At 41.7% G+C, this 19,256-nt stretch overlaps 1 protein-coding gene across 6 annotated transcripts in view; it reads left to right on the top strand.

Annotated features, from left to right (window-relative positions):
* PLD5 (phospholipase D family member 5) overlaps window positions 1-16,953 on the top strand; it is a 422,686-nt gene extending 405,733 nt beyond the window's left edge. For all 6 annotated transcript variants that reach the window (XM_050771115.1, XM_050771125.1, XM_050771134.1 and 3 more), the window contains 2 exons: window positions 3,326-3,440; window positions 11,529-16,953. In XM_050771115.1, coding sequence (XP_050627072.1) covers window positions 3,326-3,440; window positions 11,529-11,785 — 372 coding nt within the window. In that variant the 3' untranslated portion in view covers window positions 11,786-16,953. The remainder of the gene's footprint in view (window positions 1-3,325; window positions 3,441-11,528) is intronic.
* Window positions 16,954-19,256: the final 2,303 nt, after the last annotated feature.

Genomic DNA, 19,256 nt, shown 5'->3' with positions numbered 1-19,256 from the left:
TACTGCATCTGCCCAAAGATACAAGAAGCTACACATCCAAATTATATCCCTGAGGATCAAAAAAAGGTCAGATGTTTGTAACTCATTCATGCCAGTAAGATATTTTAAATTTTATTTTTCATGAAATTATTAATAACTTAAATTCATAAAAATGTAGAATTTACTGTAAATTTCCAAAAATAATGCTTCTCTCCTGTGTTTTCATCTTAATTTCCCTAATAGTCTGGTAACTTTGATGGATAATGGAAATTCTGATCTCTATTTAACTGGTTTTTGTAAACTGAGGAAATCATGCACACATCTGTGTAGTCACAAATCAGTATAAGTATTAGAAATAAAAACTTGACTGTGATTACTACCCACATATCTGTTTTCCAGGCCAGATTTTCAAATAAATGAAATGACCAGGAGTTGGATCAGGGCGCCAACCTGGGTTTGGAATCAGGTACCCAGGATCAGAGGAGAAGCAGGTGCAGTCCCAGGGAGTCAGAGACACAGGAGAATGGAGTCTAATTGTATTCAATACCTTTTCACAGACAAGAGAACTCTTGGGATTGATTCAGCTCAGAAACAGCTTTTTCCAGATAATTACAGTGGCATATGGAGCTCCAGGAAAAAGGAAGTGAGGAAAAGAACAGGTGTCTTGTTCACCAATGACTCACATGACGCTTGGTGGAGTTTTCGAAACATACATGTTGAATGAGTGCATGCATGACATATGAAGTCAAAGAAGGGAGCTAATAAAGGCAGAGCGATAAGAAAGATTCTGCAAGCCAGTGAGGGGACAGGGCAGAACCCAGGACAGTGCCTGAGTCCAAGGTGTGGTTAGCCATTTTCTGCAGGCGTGTGCTGGGGAAGGGTGACCACGGGTGAAGAGGCTGCCCAGTGAAGTCGTGCACTCTGGAGGTCAGTACAGCCGCACTCAGAGGAGCCCCTGTTATTCGCGAGGTCTAGCAGGAGCAGAGAGGACAGTCTGGAGCTTTCGGTATACCATATGGTGCATTTGCTCCAATCTCCTTTTCCAAATTCTCCTCTGGCCAAGTCACGGGTCCATGCCCACCCGCTGTTTCTTGACCCCCCCCCCCCCCCCCCACAGCACACCTGCCACTAGGGCACCTGCAGTTGAAACTTCCAGGGCGTGAAGTGTCAGCTGCTCTAAGAATTACCAAAAATTACAAGGAAAGTAGAATCCATCATTGCAACTTTTATAGTACTTAATCAGCTTCCTCTTTTTGATATTTTTGAACACAGATGGTCACTTTTCTTGAATAAACCAAACATTAATAGTTCACACATAGCCATTGTATAAAACAGAGGACATACACTTCTAAGCATCAATACAAGCCTAGATGGGCAAGAAGCTTATGGCCCTAATGTCTAGAACACAGATGGGTGATAAACTCTTCCAAGAAAAGTGGGGATTGGAATATTGCATAGAGCGTGTCTTCAGGAGCCTGGTAGTGCTGATAAAGCACATGGCCTGGGAACTAGGTAGGGAATCTCTGTCCTTAAAGGAGTGGGCACCCCCACCTCCAACCACCTCCAGCCCTGATGTGGATTTGTCTCCATGAGGGGCTCATGGAAAGAGAAAAGACTGTGAAGCACAAAATTGTCCTAGTCAGCTGATTTTTTTAGAGTTTGTTTTTTTTTTTTAACAAACTAATAAATCCATTTTGAAATGTCTTTGCTGTCACCCACAGTGTATTAGGTGTCGAATAATACCAGTAAATAAAACCTGATTTCTGCTGTCGTTTTAGTCTTCCAGAGAAAGCTGTTTCCCCTCTTAAGGGCCATCTTTGACTTTCTAGAGCAAATGGGTTTCTACTGAAGCCTCAAGCTGTGACTCTATCCTTGACTTAACTCAAGATGTATATTTTATTCTTTTTGAAATCCATCTTGATTCTACAATAATATCTTTCCCAAAAGGAAACAGTCACACGTGTGGCCATGTGTGGTGATAGAATGTCCAAGCGAGGTAACTTCTGGCTGTTATTGGTGGTGATGCTCTCAATATTTGTGTGACCTCATAAACATAAAACTGTGACTTAAGAACATTCATAGCTTATTAGGTCACTTTGAAGAGTCCAGAAACCAATGCAGATTTTGCAGAAGACAGGAACTGAGGACACTGGGTGACCCAGGTATCGCTGTCTATAACCGTGGGGATGTGGCCCTGAGAGCCACACAGATCACATGCTTACCTGCGTTGTGGAATAGACAGTTTTTAGGTAGATTTTGATCTCTGCACCGTGGGCCTCGAGGGTTTTACAAAAACTCAAAATAGAACTTCTGTGGCTAGAAGGGATCTTAGCGATCATCGAGCTTGTCACCGTTCTACCACGCTAGGGGAGGGGAGTCCAAGTCTCATTATTTCCTCAAGCCAAATGTGAACACTTACGGTTTTAAAACTGCAAATGACATCTCCTTTTCTAGGTATCATGCCATTTTCCTCCCTGCCTCTTCTTTCCTTTAAATACACATGATTCTATAGCTGTGGACATTCCAAAAGGTTCCAGGCAGTTCTGAAAATACTCACCATTTTCCCATATAGGGGATAACTGATATTTTCACCTTTGACTATGTCTTCCAGTGAGCTGAGTCATGGAGTTCCATGAGTTTAGCCACAGTTTAAGCCTTGCCTGAGAATTTAGCAAATTCCGCAGACCCCTAAGGCATAGCCTGGCCGTTCCTGCAGTCATACCCCTTCTTTTAGCTGCCCCATTCCTGGCCATGGGTGAACTGGAAGGTTGCCTTCTGAGTCAATAAAAGTTGAAATTCAGAATTCACGGTTTGAAATTGTGATTTTTTTTTTCAGTTGCCTATCAAAAGAGCTCCTAGACTTAGGTGTTCAGATGGAAAAGTATTTGTTCCTATGGTAAAGTCTCTTTTGACCTTTGCAAATCCCTAGTTTAATCAGCTAGTCATTGACGTAATGTATGCAACATGTAAGAATACTCATTCAGTTCATTGCCATGCTTGACAGAAAGCACCCTGAGGCATGCTTCAAATGCCAGCGCACCCTGATGAATAAGACAATGCGAATTAAACAACCTTCTGGCCCTTTTCCTGCTGAAAAAAGAAAAGGAATTTTGTGTTCATTTTGTAGCTTAAAAGTGTTAATTATATACCTCGTTGAGCATGCTAATTTTCTCTTGTTGCCTATTTAGATTTGAGAACAAAAATAGCTTCATCTATGTGAGGTAATAAGATTATGGCTTTAATAACCCATCATGAGGTCTATTGTTGATATTTGGATAATACATTCTTTTGTGCTCTTGGACAAGACCAGAAATGTTCCTCTTATTTACCTGTTTTTGTCTTACAGAAATTTTTTGATCTGGAAAGAGAGAATGCTTGTGCTACAAAAGAACAAAAGAATCACACCTTTCCTAGGTTAAATCGCAACAAGTACATGGTGACAGATGGAGCAGCTTATATTGGTAGGTGTCAGGGCTGTGAGGCTCCTTGGGTGGGGGTCACCCAGGCAGTGGTAGTCCAGCTGTGCTCCACGGTATGCCCTGGGGAGGAAGCAAGGCCTTGGGAACCACTGCTGGTGAATGGGGGGAAATGGAGATCAGGAAACAGGATGGTGAAGACAGGGAGCTCATCACTCAAATACCTGTTTCATGGCCTGAGTTATATACTAGAAGACATAGAGGACACCTTTCCATAAATGTTTTACAGAAATTTTCTGGTCCCTTTGCCTTATTGTATAGGCAGGGATGAGAATGGCTCATCAAAGGTGTGTCCTGGCACTGGAACGAGCAGTGTCATCCCCCTGCGCACAGCACCACAAGCCAGCCTGACATGAGTGATAGGGAGGCAGACAGCGCTGAAACTCTCAGTGCCCAGCCAATTATCCCATCCCTGCCATCTTCCAAATGTCCCACTTTGTACAATTTAACTTGAACTCTTCAAACCTCAGTTTTCTCATCTGTAAGATGGGGCTAATAATAGTAACTACTTCATTGGATGAAGTGTAGAAGAGATAAAATGTGCAAAGTACCTGGCACATAGATAATACCCAATTAATACCAGCTATTATTATTAAGGTAAGAGACCCAGGTGCTGAAATCATTCTATAATGGTGTAATTATTAATATATCAAATTATTCTAATTTTCCATGATATATATGAGTCCATGGTAACCTTTTAACTAGTACCATCACAGGCAGTTAAAATGATCTATAAGAAGGTACATAAATCCAAAAACAGCAGTGCAGTAATTACGTTGTACAGATGAAACGGCAGTCTCGAAGCAGAAAAAAACATGTTCATGGAATATAGAAATACAAAATCTGTATCAATTTTTTTCAAATTCAGTGAGTAAAAAGTAGACCCTTTTAACTTTGTAAAGCACTTGATTCATTTCTCTTGGCAACATCATCAATAGGGAGGGCAGCTTTTATCATCTGCAGTTTACAAATGAGGAAACTTGGACCCTAAGACTCAGAAATACAGACATTAGAGGGATGGAGCCGGGTCTGGCATCCAGGGCCCCCAGTCCTCTCACCCCCTGCCACCGGCCCCGGCAGACACTGCCACTGGCCATGTGGGGAGTCACTAACTCCCAGGCTCAGTGTGAACATATTTTTCTTTTTCCATTTTCAATATCACATTAGAAGAGAGTATTGGAATATTTTAAAGATGTGTATCTGGCTGGGCGCAGTGGCTTACGCGGTAATCCCAGCCACTTTGGAGGGCGAGGCAGGTGGATCATCTGAGGTCAGGAGTTCAAGACCAGCTTGGCCAACATGGTGAAAACCTGTCCTTACTAAAAAATACCAAAAAAACTAGCTGGACATGGTGATGGGTGTCTGTAATCCCAGCTACTTGGGAGGCTGAGGCAGGGAGAATTGCTTGAATCTGGAAGGCGGAGGTTGCAGTGAGCTGAGATGCCACTGCACTCCAGCCTGGGTGACAGGGTGGGACTCCTTCTCAAAAAAAAAAAAAAAAAAAAAAAAAAAAAAAAAAAACTAAATAGGCCGGGTACCGTGGCTCACTGTTGTAATCCCAGCACTTTGGGAGGTCAAGGCAGGTGGATCACCTGAGGCCAGGAGTTCAAGACCAGCCTGGGCAACATGGTGAAACCCCGTCTGTACTAAAAATACAAAAATTAGCTGGGTGCGGTGACACATGCCTGTAATCCCAGCTACTAGGGAGGCTGAGGCAGGAGAATCGCTTGAGCCCGGGAGGCAGAGGTTGAGGTGAGCCAAGACTGCACCACTGCACTCCAGCTTGGGCGGCAGGGCAAGACTCCATCTCAAGAGAGAGAGAGAGAGAGAGATTGATCCTTCTGGCCTTCCGGTGGTGCTGGAATATGAGACTATTGGCTAGGTGTGGTGGCTCACGCCTGTAATCCCAGCACTTTGGGAGACCAAGGTGGGCAGATCACAAGGTCAGGAGATGAAGACCATCCTGGCTAACATGGTGAAACCCTGTCTCTACTAAAAATACAAAAAGTCAGCCGGGCGTGGTGGCGGGCACCTGTAGTCCCAGCTACTTGGGAGGCTGAGGCAGGAGAATGGCGTGAACCCGGGAGGCGGAGCTCACAGTGAGCCGAGATCACACCACTGCACTCCAGCCTGGGCAACAGAGCAAGACTCCTCTGTCTCAAAAAAAAAAAAAAAAAAAAGAAAAGAAAAGAAAATATTATTTCATTCCTGTTGTCACTCTCAGTGACCCAAAATGTGATTATTTTGATTTTTCTCACGTGCACCAACTTATGGAGAGTAATACGAAATCAGCTGCAAGTGATTAAAAACAACCTCAAACCCATTTAATAAAAAATGGGAACTTTTGGCTTAATCATCAGGGAACCCAGGGATGGTTCAGGTTTTAGGCACAACAGGACTGAGGGACTCAAATCTGGATATTTTACATGTGGAATTTACTTAAAGTGAGATGTTGTATGTCCATTCAGCAGTGACTTGTACCTGTATCTAAATGTTCTTTTGTGGGAAATTTTTTTTAAAAGGAGGGGAGGGCTTAAAAATTAAAATTAAAAAAATAAATACCTGAAACTAGGGATTTTTTTAAAATGTAGTTTTGATGAATTAAGTGTTTTAGGTCGAGCACGGTGGCTCACACCTGTAATCCCAGCACTTTGAGAGACTGAGGCAGGTGGATCACCTAAGGTCAGGAGTTGGAGACCAGCCTGGCCAACATAGTGAAACCTTGTCTGTACTAAAAATACAAAATTAGCAGGGTATTGTGGCACACGCCTGTCCTCCCAGCTACTCGGGAGGCTGAGACAGGAGAATCACTTGAACCCGGGAGACAGAGGCTGCAGTGAGCCGAGATCCCACCACTGCACCCCAGCCTGGGCGAGACAGAGTGAGACTCCATCTCTAAATAAATAAATAGACCGGACACAGTGGCTCACACCTGTAATTCCAGCACTTTGGGAGGCTGAGGTGGGTGGATCACAAGGTCAGAAGATCGAGACCATCCTGGTAACACGGTGAAACCCCATCTCTACTAAAAATACAAAATATTAGCTAGGTGTGGTGGCATGCACCTGTAGTCCCAGCTACTCAGGAGGCTGAGGCAGGAGGATCACTAGAACCTGGGAGGCAGAGGTTGCTGTGACCCAAGATTGTGCCACGGCACTACAGCCTGGGCAACAGAATGAGACTCCTTTCTCAATAAAATATTAAAAAATAATAAATATTTTAGAGTGAGACAAACCTATATTTGAATTCCAGCACTGACACTTACATGCTGAAAAATGGTAGAAAGTCACATAATCTCTGTAAGCCTCTATTTTCTAATCTGTAAAGTGGGGATAATAGCACCCGCCCTTCAGTGGTGCTACGAGGCTTAAACAAGATAGTATATGAAGAGCTCCTAACGCTGTCTCTGATCTGTCCATATCTTTAGGAAATATTGATTCCTGGCTCTCCCCTTTCTTCTTCCCTCTATAATACATTTTTAAATGAGTGAATTTTACACATAATATTTTATCACAACGTTAATTCCCTAGACTGAAGCATAGTTCTAGTATAAAAATACTCAAAGAACCTTAGGAGAAAAAAATCCATCAATAATTTAAATAATTATCAGCATGTTCTGATCTCCTAAGTCGTCACTGAGATACTTGCTGAGAACGCGGAGTTGAGCAAACTCCATAGTGGACCTGGAACGGAATCACCACTCCATTAAGTTTTCACAAGACTCACAGAAGAATCCCCAAACAGTGTCATCTCTCTAATTTTGAAATCTCCAGGGCACATTTGAGTTAAGCTCTGCAAACTTGTCTAGGAGATGGTTTGAAGGATTGGAGGGCTGACAAGGATGTGGTGGGTGGAGGGAAGGCACCCGAAGGCCCATGAACCTTCCCAGCGAGCTCTCCTGCAACCTCATCGTCATGTCCCTCTGGGTGACACTACAGTTCTGGCAACTGGGGGCTCAGCATGCATTTTTGGAAGCTGCAGTGGCAGTCTCAAAAAAAGCTGGATGAAATTGCCTCCCAATTAAAAAAACACTGAAGCATATATGTGATTCTGAAGTCAAGCCAGACTGTCAGGAAGTGAAAGGTAGAAGAGCACAATCACAAGGGCGCAGGAATTCCTTTATCAGCCTGGGGAAGCTTCCCAGAGCCATGATTCCTGAGGCGAGCCTAATTAAAGCTTTTGAGTATCAGTAAAGATGCCGGATCTTGGCTCAATCCGTTGAAGTCGAAGGAAAACAAAGCTGTATTTTATAGAATAAGCCTTCAAAATCTCGTAACCTCTCTCCCTCATTTTCCCCCCACCCCAGGCTGCCCCCAAAGCATATTTCTATGTATATTTCCTTCAGAGAGTATCGTCCGCACATGCACGGAGTAGAATTCTCAACATGGCTGTGATGCTCCTGACCTCGGGAGGTTGACGTTGTAGTCCAGGGTGAAGCACACAATTCCTGGCACAAAGGATGCCTTTAGGATCAGAGGCAACATGGAGTACAAGTAAAGTGTGGACCCTGGAGTCAGACCTGGCTTTGAACCTCAGCTCTGATGTTTTTCTATTCCTGCTTTGGACAAATTACTTAACCTTTCCGTGCCTTGATTTCCTCATCGATACGATGGAGTTCATATTACCACCTCAGGACAGCAGTGAAAATTGAAGAAATAATGTAATGAGATGATATATTCACTGCCCTTGTTACAGTGCCTGGCAACGGCTGTGGGGACGAGATTTTAGTCTCATATCCAAAAGTCCTTAAAGGACACACAAGACCACAGGAGCCTTTTGCTTACAGAATGAATAGAAGATACTGCCTGGCAAGGGACACTTGAGCAATGCTCAACCCACAGAAGCTACTAATCCCCAGTTTAGAGATCCAGTCTTGTATTTACCTGGCGCTGAGCATTTGCACAGAACTGCGGCCTCTGCGCATAGTCACGTGTCTCAGAGGAACGGCCAGGAACACCACATTAGCCACGGGGGTCTCTGTGCAGAGACACCAGCACAGTATTATGTACCACTTGGGGGACAGTTCACTAATTTATTTCAAAAAATTCATCCAAAGCTATGTCTATCATGAAGCCACTGATAGTACCATTGTGCTGTTTATCCAGGGGGCAGATGATGGGTAGGGATGAGGGGAGAAGGATAAAGCAAAAGGGGGCAGGTCCTTCTCTCTGCCGATATTTGGTTTAGGGACTCGGTGTTCGTAGGCTCTGAGGAATAAACTTTAGGAGTAAAATGAGAGACAAGAAACCACCTTCTGATGTTCCTGGGGGTGCCAAATGGAAAAGGGACTTGGTATGTTTGAGGGCTCCAGAATACAGAGCAGAGACCAAAATACAAAAGCTACAAAGGAAGAGATACTGGCTGTCTCCATAGATGTGCTTTCTTCCAGCCGCTTCTCCCACAGATGACTGCAGGCCCTTGGGCCAGGGGTGCCCAGGGAGACGGATGATCTCAGCATCTTAGTGATTTCTGCAGCGGAACCTGAGTTGCTGCAGAGGGGATGGAAGGCCAATATCTCCACCTAAAACCTGTCAGTTCCCTTTATGGAATCAGCTCTTACCCAAAGAAGAGAACAAAACTGGGAGCTTAGATCAGACCTGGCCTGGTGGTAATTTTGAAGATAATTTTGTCCACCTTGACATGGCTAGATATCTTTTAATGGGAATAATTCCTGGTTTATCATACAGTCTGGCAGACCTGGGTGCACCATTGATTAGCCATGTGATTAGGCAAATTTATTCACCCCTTTGAGTGGAAGTAAGTCCCACCAACCATACAAATAATATATAGAAATACCAAGCAGCATCTGGTTCCGGTGGTTGCACGTGTACTCACAGCTGCTTAAGAGGCTGAGGTGGGAGGATTGCTTGAGCTCAAGAGTTCAAGGCTACCATGAGCTATGATCAGGCCCCTGCACTCTAGCCTGGGCAACAGAGAGAGATCCTGCCTCTAAAAATAAATCAATCAGGCCCGGCACAGTAGCTCACACCTGTAATCCCAGCACTTTAGGAGGCCGAGATGGGTGGATCAGTTGAGGTCAGGAGTTCGAGACCAGCCTGGACAATATGGTGAAACCCCGTCTCTATAAAAATACAAAAAATTAGTGGGGGCATTGTGGTGGGCTCCTGTAACCCCAGTTACTCAGGGGGCTGAGGCAGAGAATTGCTTGAACCCGTGAGCCAGAGGTTGCAGTGAGCCAAGATTGTACCACCACACTCCAGCCTGGGCAACAGAGCAAGACTGTCTCAAGAAAAAAAAAAAAAAAAAAAAGAAAGAAAGAAAGAAAGAAAAGAAAAAGAAGAAAGCTCCTCAACTACAGAGTAGGGTGTCCACAGAAAGCAAGTGGAGGGATGTGGTGTGTTTTTCTTATATAGGAGTCTTATCTGTGTAAAAGCTAAGCTAAGCTGTGTCTATGTGTGAGTAAGCTGACAGCATGACAAAATGTATTATTCTCTCAATTTAAAGAAAACATTCTTATGTGTAATGACATTGTAGTGTGTAAGTACATAAAGCGTAACTATAGCTATCCTGAAAGCACATACTGTTATGGGTATTGGGACATCTGGACTTTCCACCGCTGTAGGACTGTATCCTTTGGGGTATCTTTAGGTTGTTTTCTCAGCTGTAAACATCGATGACCATGGTTGTGACTGGCAAGGAACATGCCTTGTTAGTCTCAAGATGGAGCTGAACTGAAAATGGCATTACTCTAGCTCTCAGGCGCCACTGCTTCCCCTACACCTCGAAGATGGACTGCACGGGAGTGGCTTACACATTAGTCTCTTCTAGGGCAGATCCCAGGCTTACTCCTTTGTATGAGCTGAATCGTGTCCCTCCAAAAGTCATATGTTGAAGTCCTAACCCCAGTACCTCAGAATGTAACTCTATTGAGAGGCGGATCTTTAGAGAAATTGTCAAGTTAAAATGAGATCATTAGTGTGGCCTTAATCTAATATGAACGATGTCCTTGTCAAAAGGGGAAATTTGGACAGAGGCATGCATAGAGGGCAGACAACATGTTGGGAGGCTGAGGTGGGACGATCACTTGAACCCAGGAGTTCAAGACCAGCCTGAGCAACATAGCAAGACCCCATCTCTATTTAAAAATTAAAAAAATAAATAAATAAATAAATAAATAGAAAGAAAATAGAAAATGCCCATCTACAAGCCACAGAAAAAGGTCTGGAACAGATCCCTGCTCACAGTTCTCAGAAGGAATCAACCCTCCCAACATCTGGATTTTGTATTCAGAAGCATGAGACAATTCATTTCTAGTTTCATCCACACAATTTGTGGAACTTTGCTATGGCAGCCCTGAAAACATGAATACACCACGTAACACGGGCAGTCATCCTTGAGAGGCTGTTCTCATAGCACCTGCCCCACTTCCTGGGCCAAGAGGCTGGATCCTGGATCTGGGAAATGATTTCTAGTCCAGTCGGGTGTTTGTTAGAAACTGAGTCTCCTTCTCTGGCTTGAGCGTTTTCTTTGATGTGAAAGCTTCAGGGACTTTTAATTAGAATCCCTCATTTGTTCACAGGGATTAGATGTTGTCTCTTTGAGAAGGTAGTAATTACTCACAGGATTTTTAAATGAATCCCTATATATTTTAAATGTTGCTGTATTTAGTGTGGCTTCAGGGACTTTTAATTAGAATCCCTCATTTGTTCACAGGGATTAGATGTTGTCTCTTTGAGAAGGTAGTAATTACTCACAGGATTTTTAAATGAATCCCTATATATTTTAAATGTTGCTGTATTTAGTGTGGCTTGGCTCGCTGTATCTAGAATGTCAATAAGAAATAACATTTACAAGAAAGAACAGCAGATTCCTTGTTTTGAGTTTCCACCGGAGCAAAGCTGAAGAAAACGCCAAAATAATATGCAAATATTAATATGCCATATGTAAGGCTTCCTGGATTTTTTTTTTCGGAGCTGTCAACACAATTCAGCCTCTCCGTTGTTATTTCTGGGTGTTGATGATTTTTAATAGAATCCACTCTGAATTTCATTATATTGGGTATGTTCCCAGTGGACTCTAACTCCTCAACATTATTTCTTTGTTTGTTTGCAGGAAATTTTGATTGGGTAGGGAATGATTTCACACAGAATGCTGGAACGGGCCTTGTTATCAACCAGGCAGATGTGAGGAACAACAGAAGCATCATTAAGCAACTTAAAGATGTGTTTGAAAGGGACTGGTATTCACCGTATGCCAAAACCTTACAGCCAACCAAACAGCCGAACTGCTCAAGCCTGTTCAAACTCAAACCGCCCTCCAACAAAACTGCCACAGACGATGCAGGCGGAAAGGATCCCTGGAACGTATAACGTGAATAAACAAACTGATAGGACAGTTCCGTATTTCATATTTATACATAAAGGACTTGAGGAGAGAAAAAAACACTTTAATATGTCTCTTTTTTTAGGGAAAAAGCACACTTATAAAAAATATTCTCTGAACGACACATAATACCTATCTAACAATATCTTAGCGTCGTGTACACTGAAATTAAGACTTTTGTATTTGTTACCTCTGACAGAGAATGTCATTCTGGCGTAGAAGTTAGTTTTTACATTTGCATACAAATTTTAAGACTTTCATTCCTGCTTCTTTCTAGTTTGAGAACTTTTTCTGCTGACCTACCCGGTCAGTTGTTAGGAAGCTTAGCATGAGATGGGCTCTTTAACACCATTCTGAGAACTGCTAATTTAGAGAGAAAGGTGAGGATTTTTGCCTTGGAGAAGAGACTGATAAAACCAGTGTTTATCCTTGTAAATCGTCTCCAAGACCTACACAGTCAGCTAAGCGTGAACAGCTTACATCTCATGCCAGCCTTCAACACCCTTGAAAAATATCCTTTTCTGTCTTGCTCATTTTCTTCTTATACCATGGATTTTATTTGGTATCATTTTCTCTTCTCACAAAATGTTCCTATTATATTCTGTATTCAACCTCAACATTACTTCTAACTATGATAACATCTTTTGAAAACCTACAAATTTCTCAGAGTGGATACTACGTGGAAATAGCAGTCTTTCATTTTTACCTTTCAACTGAATCCTTTTTTCCCCTACCGAATTGGTATTTTAAAAAAACGACAGTCAGCAATATATGTCCTTTCTCTCAAGCTCAGATAAATTACGAAATTATGTGGCCACCTGCTTATATCCAGCAAGCTATCAAGTCTGCATTTTGGGAATAAAGTAGTTTTTCACATTTTTGTTCAGTTTATGGTATTATGAAGGAAAGATCTCTATGCTTCAGTGGATTTTAATTTCTTTAGAATCATTATGCTGTTAAGAGTATGCCAGCAAACATTTATAGAGCTATTTAATATACCTTGTGCTATTTAATATACCAAATGCTTTTCAGAGAAATGCAATTTAAATACTGTGCTTAACATATTTTACTAAGAAACAGAAATATTGAATTATTGTTCTATAATGTAATTGTGTGTTGTTGTTTTATATCTATACAATATATACCCCTGTATTAATGGAGACCATTGCTACACTAGGGAGAGGCATGGCCTCTTCAGAGCCCACAGCAGGTGGCCGGGATGTCCAGTTCCAATGTTGTTCCCGACTCTGTGACTCAAAGCAGAGCTTCTCACTGCTTGGCCTCGGGCTTCTCTTGGTAATGTAGATAGTAATACTCACCTACCTCGCAAGGATGTTGTCACGGTAGGAAATATTTATAACTTGTTTTGAAATCAAAAGAACCTATATAAATGCTAAGCATTACAATATATAATCTTTTTCTTGAAATAATCTTTGTCATATCTTGATAGAATCAACACCAGGTCCTCCCCAAGAATCCACAAAGAAAAATAAATTCACAGCTTGCAGTTGCAAATGTGGGTGAAAAGAACACGGCACCACAGAAACCCTGGTAGAGCTCTGGATTGTCAACATTTCAATGGAACATTGTGTTGGGCCGCTTTGGCAGGAATAACATCAACACAACACTAGACATCGTGCTAGAGCTTGTTCTTCAGGACCATAATATACATGTATTTTCAGAGCAAGGAAACATTCAATTATTCTTTTTCATTTCTGGAGACTTGATTTCTAAATGCCAAAAAAGTGATCGAGGAGCCTATGAATCTTACCCAATGGATTTACTTAATATAGAAGGGCTATGATAACGTCCCTTCTTGTTATTTGCAAGTATTGCTTCACTAGATATTTAACCAGTTGATCAGGAGAGCTGGAAGGAAGCTGTATTTTTAAGGGTAGAATGTTTTTATGACTAACTGGGAGATTCTCACTGAAATTCCTCATCAATAATAGCCAGCCCATAAGACTCTAAATATTTGCCATATACACAATCCATGTTTGAGTTGGGAGTTATAACTCTGCCAGTTATCCCAATAAAGTAAACGTGGTTTTGGTGATGATTTTAAAAAGAAAGTAGGCTGGGTGCAGTGGCTCACGCCTGTAATCCCAGCACTTTGGGAGGCCAAGGCAGGAGGACTGCTTGAGGCCAGGAGTTTGAGACCAGCCTGAGTAGCATAGTAAGACCCTGCCTCTAAAAAAATAATAAAGAAATAAAGGAAAGAAGGAATCAGAGTAGGAGTGGAGACAAACCTACCAAGTTCACACTCAGACAAACAAAAGCAACCTGGGTTGGTTTTAAAAAGGATGTCTAAAGGGAGAAAAAAACAACCACAAGAACCAAAACTTGTTAGTTCTCAAGTTGTCCCCTGAAGTATTCATCCACAGCCATGGGACACTCATAGGCTTGGTGTCATGGGGCCTCTTCACTGTCACTTATCTGCTGTATGTGCTACGAGAAGAGAATGTCCTCCTTTATGGAATGACCAGCATTGCCATTTCCTTTTGAGGCCTCGCAAAATGCCACCACCAGGAGCTGCATCCCAGGCTTTTCTGCCAAGCAGCAGCAGCAGATGCCTACCAGACACAGCAAGCCCCTAATCAGGGGAGTCTGGGCAGCGGTGGTGACTCCACGGGGCCACACTGTCCCTCTGTGGCAGCCAGGAAAGTGGCCCCCATACCAATAGTGTCCGAAATGGGTTCATGTCTCCCAAGAGAACATTTCATTCTGCAGAACTTTCTCTTTCATTTGGATGCTTTATCTATCCCTCTAGAGATGGCTTTCCTTTCTTTTAGACTTGGTGTCTGTGCTAAACAAACTATCAACCTCCATTCCTCCCACCCCCCAAATATCCCAGGAATTACTTTTCAGGAGGAAAAGAATGCAAAACAAAAAAACATGTTAATCTGACACCTTCTGATGGATGTCCATGTCCATGCCAGAAATTACGAAGAGCAGGGTGACTACTCCCCATTAACATTCCCAGATTTATTTCCCAAGAGGCAAAAAGGAAAACAAACACAATTAGAGACTATACTTTGGATTTCAGTACCACTAACACTAACTTAGTGCCTTATTTATCCTCAAGTGTTGATTTTAAACAATAATTTATTCTATGAGAACACTTCTCTCTCCTGTGGAATTCAAGATGACCTTCCCATGGGCCTACCAGTTGAAAACTGCCATTAGAGCACGGACAGTTTTTATGCTGCCTGCTCTCTTCCCAAGCCCCATCACCATATCCCCCCAAATCAAATCATTGCACACACCATCAAAGATCAATACTGTGGGCCTCCACTGCATTGCCACTGGCCACTAGCCTATCAAATAATTGAATCACTGCTTATCCAACCATTGGAGAGGAAGTGGAACAGTGAGATGACATCCATGCTCTGTAAACAACAAGCTTTAGGTACCTGAACCTGATAGAAACAAGGAATGCCGGAAATGTCCCCACTGACTTGAAAGAATCCTGTCAAGAGATGCTGCACAGACTTCCTAGGTCCCGTGGCATAGAGAATGAAAACTAGCGTCTTTAACAAGTCAAAGCAGACAAAGAAACGAAAGGTCTGCAGACACACTTTGCATCTGTGTAACTCTGGGCACCACTTTTCCCGTTCGGGCTCTCTCTGTGCTACTGCTTGTCTCATGTCCGATGCAGTTCTTAGTGAGAGGGGTCTGATCACATTTTTGGTTGATCTCACCCTTCGAAAAATGTGGGGTTTTTTTTGAAATGCAGTTAATGGTTTGTTACAAGTGCCTCGATGAACCTGGGATTGATAGAAGCTCATTTCCCGCCAGCCTGTGGCTATACTCAGTGACTCTGATTCATTCTGTTTGTTTTTAGGAACTTTTATTGAACTAAATTCCAGGACGAGGTGGGGGGAAAGACCATAAGAATTTCTTGATAAGATCAGATCCAGGGTCTATCTGTCTCAGGAATTCTATCCTACAATTCACTTTTTTTTTTTTTTTCTCCATACGAATGACCACTGGTGTGTGTTTCTGTGTCCAAAATTCATTTCAGTATTTTTAACTTTAGGAATGTAAAATGCTGCCATTACTTGCATAGAACAGTCACTTCCTAAAATGAAAGATACTTTGTTATTGTTTATTCAAACTTAGTCCTTACAAACAGCCCCACATATCCTGGACAAATGTTTCATTCCTTTATCTTTCTGTCTTTATTCCCAATGATCTGGTGTGCTTTATTATACACCTTTTAAAGGCGGAATTAATATAACTTCCATTTATTTCCAAGGTAGATAAATTAACCTATTTTCAACATTTTCCAATTTGATTTGAATCAGCATCTTTCATTTTCCTTTTCTATGTTGTTAACAAAACAGCTGCTTACCATTTTCACCTTATTGACTTAAATCAACGGAGGCTTTTGAACAGCCCTGAGGTCAACCCCAGTTCGCAGCTTATCTTTCTCATTTGAGAGAACTCCCATCTTTGGCTGAATTATGAAGATGCTGCTTTTTACAGTGACTCAGTGGGTATTCCTCAGAAGTTTCTCGAAGACGTAAAAATGAAATTTTCTTATTTTTGACCCATTAGCAGTCTTGTACTTACAGAATTCTAAAACTTTGCTGGTCATTTACGCTTCTTTTGGCAATTTGAAAAAAAGAAGTTATATTTAATAGACTATTCCACATTTTCTTTCGCTATGTTCAACTACTAAACTTCTAATTCTGTTACAAAAGGTATCTTGAATTTTTTAATGTTCGTTTATGTACATAGGATAAACTTGTACCTGGATATAACTATATTATTAACCTTAAGATCCCTAAATAAATTGGTTCGATAAAGGGTTGAATTTGGGGGAATCATTAAAATTCTCAAACCTTTCGTATAACCAGATGCTCAGTTTTTTCAGAAGTAAATATTAGATGGCTTTTTCATACTGTGAGATGAGGCATTTCTTTTTCTCCTCAAGCTGATCTCAGAAACAAATCAGTCTCTCATCAGTAACCAAACTGTACTGTGGTGAATTCTGAAGAAGGTAGATGCGACTGGTCCAATGGGCCCACTGTTTTGTATATTCACACAAGGAGGCATCTTTGAAACACTATGCCTATCTCTTACAAAAAAAAAAAAAAATTCCAATAAATGTTCATTCTGAGTAAATTATCTTTTAGTGAAAAAAAAAAAATCATAGAGACCCCACTACAGAACCTAGTGTTTGCTCAACAAACCCACATTGAATCTCAGGTGTAGAGCACACCTTGACAGCCATCTCAGCCAGCTCCCCCAGTGTGTAAATTCCCTTCCCACTGGGGCACTTAGAAGTTGACAACCTAGAGTCTCAGGATGGCCGAGTGGTCTGAGGCGCCAGGCTCAGGGTGAGACGCTGACAACCTACTTGAGCCAGACAACTTGGAGTGCTTTATATGGTTCCTTTCTCAAGACCCACACAGGATAAGATGTGTTGATTTACTAAAGTAATTTGGATTTGAGGCAGTCTTATCTCTGAAAGGATATGCACAATATGTAATAAGGTGGGTACTCTTTTCATAAAGAGAATCAATATGAGAGGCAGATTTTTTTAAAAAAAAACTATCATTTGAGAGGTTAGCAAAGGCTTAGAAGTGAACTTTGAGTCTGCAATAGTCAATAGTATTCTGATTTTTATCGGCATTTCTGAATGCTACAATTTTGTGGTTTTTTAAAAATTGGGCTGTTTGATGACAGTCATGTACAAGGAGTCCAATTAAATCATAGTAAGGGTGAAGATTATTTGTGATTTAGTTTTATTTGAGAGATAAATTAGTAAGGAGAAAAGATCTCTTTTTATGAAGTGGATATCTGGCTCTCAAACCCATTCCTTTTGGCTCAGACGTTAAAAAATTATTAATTCCCTTACGGACTCTCCTATTCCCCATGGGCAGAAAATTATGAAAAACAGATGAGACATTCTGAGCCCCCTGCAAGACAAACACAGATGGTTTCTAATTTAGAGTTTTCCCACACAAATGCACAACAAATCTTGGAAATGTGACCTCAATTCCCAGGATTAAAAACATTGAAATTATATGTTACTTTCCAATGTAAGTGGAGGATGAAGATCTTTAAAGACAACTCAGAAAATATCCAATAACATTCAAATCAGAGCGTGATCTACAATTTCACTTGTCATTACTTAAAAGCAAAGACTAGCTGCTTCTTTAAAGGGGGCGAGTTACTAAAGGCAACATCCTAGAAAATGGAATAAAAAGAAGGCAACACCTTATTTTCAGCAAAGTTATAGTACTGATAAAGCACTTTGAAAATCCTCTGTAGGCAAATGTCATTGAGAAACAAAGGCGGGTTTGTCCCCAGTGATAAAGCTATCTCTTATTCATATTTCATAGGTGGATCTATAGTTTTCCTGGTGTCTTGGAGAGACCCTACCTCCACAGCTCCTGCAGGAGCAAAACTGTATTTTCTGTCATGTGAGCTCTCTACACTGGCCACAGCTGATTGTACCAAGGTTCAGTACCTGACCCAAAGAGACTCATTTGCAGGCCAGAGGGTGGCCTAAGGAATGAAAGTGTACCTAGCAGTGGTCTTCTTTTTTGATGGCACCTGGCCCAACCAGTCACAGCCCTCTTTTAGGGAGTTTGAATACCAGAAAGTAAATGATGAATAGGAAGCGCAGCCAAAATAGACACAGTCACCGCAATGGTGCCTCTGAGAGCAGTGACAGCAGTTACTTCTGCAGTCAAGACAATTTGAGTTCTTATTGATTCGCCATTTCTGCTCTTAGGTTACTGGAGAAATACTTGATTCCTGAACAATGAGTCTGGACTTTGTAGTTCCTGGGTTGCTTTTTTTTCTTCCTATGTATTGACATAAATAAACTCACGTTAGCTGAAGTAACCTGACTGTGTGTCTGCTCTTTGAAACCTGGAAGGGCCTAACTAACACGACAAAGTGAAAGCCGTCCTCGTTTTTAAGTAGCTTGGAAGGAAAAGAGGAAAGAAAAAGAAACACTGTAGTATACCTTTTGGGTCGGACGGAGACTCACGTCAGAGATCTCCATGGTGAAGCATGTGGATCCATGCCATGAGGGTTAAATATCAAATCAATAGTAATCAAATGGGTTCGACTCACAAAGTATGTTTGAAACATTGAGCATGGAAATGCAAAAGTTAGGAAATGACTACATGATAGACATAGAGGTTGTTAGAGCTGGAGAGTGAATTAAAACTCTCGAAGCCCAGACCCACTATTTTTCTATATGAGGAAAATGAGGCGTAGAATACACAGAGTTAAGTAGAGACAGATGTGTTATAAATTTAGATAATGTTTTAAAATACACAGTCTAATGATTGACTTAACAAGTGCAAAAGTTGCTAATAGTATGCTGAATATTTGGTGTAAGGAGGCAGTTTACAGAAATGTGTAGAACACAGAAGCGAAATCACTCCTGGGGGTCCAATGAAGCAAGCTGGGTCTATTGAAATGTCATAGGAG

This window comes from Macaca thibetana, chromosome 1, assembly GCF_024542745.1.
Source record: "Macaca thibetana thibetana isolate TM-01 chromosome 1, ASM2454274v1, whole genome shotgun sequence".
In the NCBI taxonomy this organism is placed as follows: domain Eukaryota; kingdom Metazoa; phylum Chordata; class Mammalia; order Primates; family Cercopithecidae; genus Macaca; species Macaca thibetana.
Note: the sequence above shows the minus strand (reverse complement) of the source record. Positions and strands in the feature narration are given on the sequence as shown.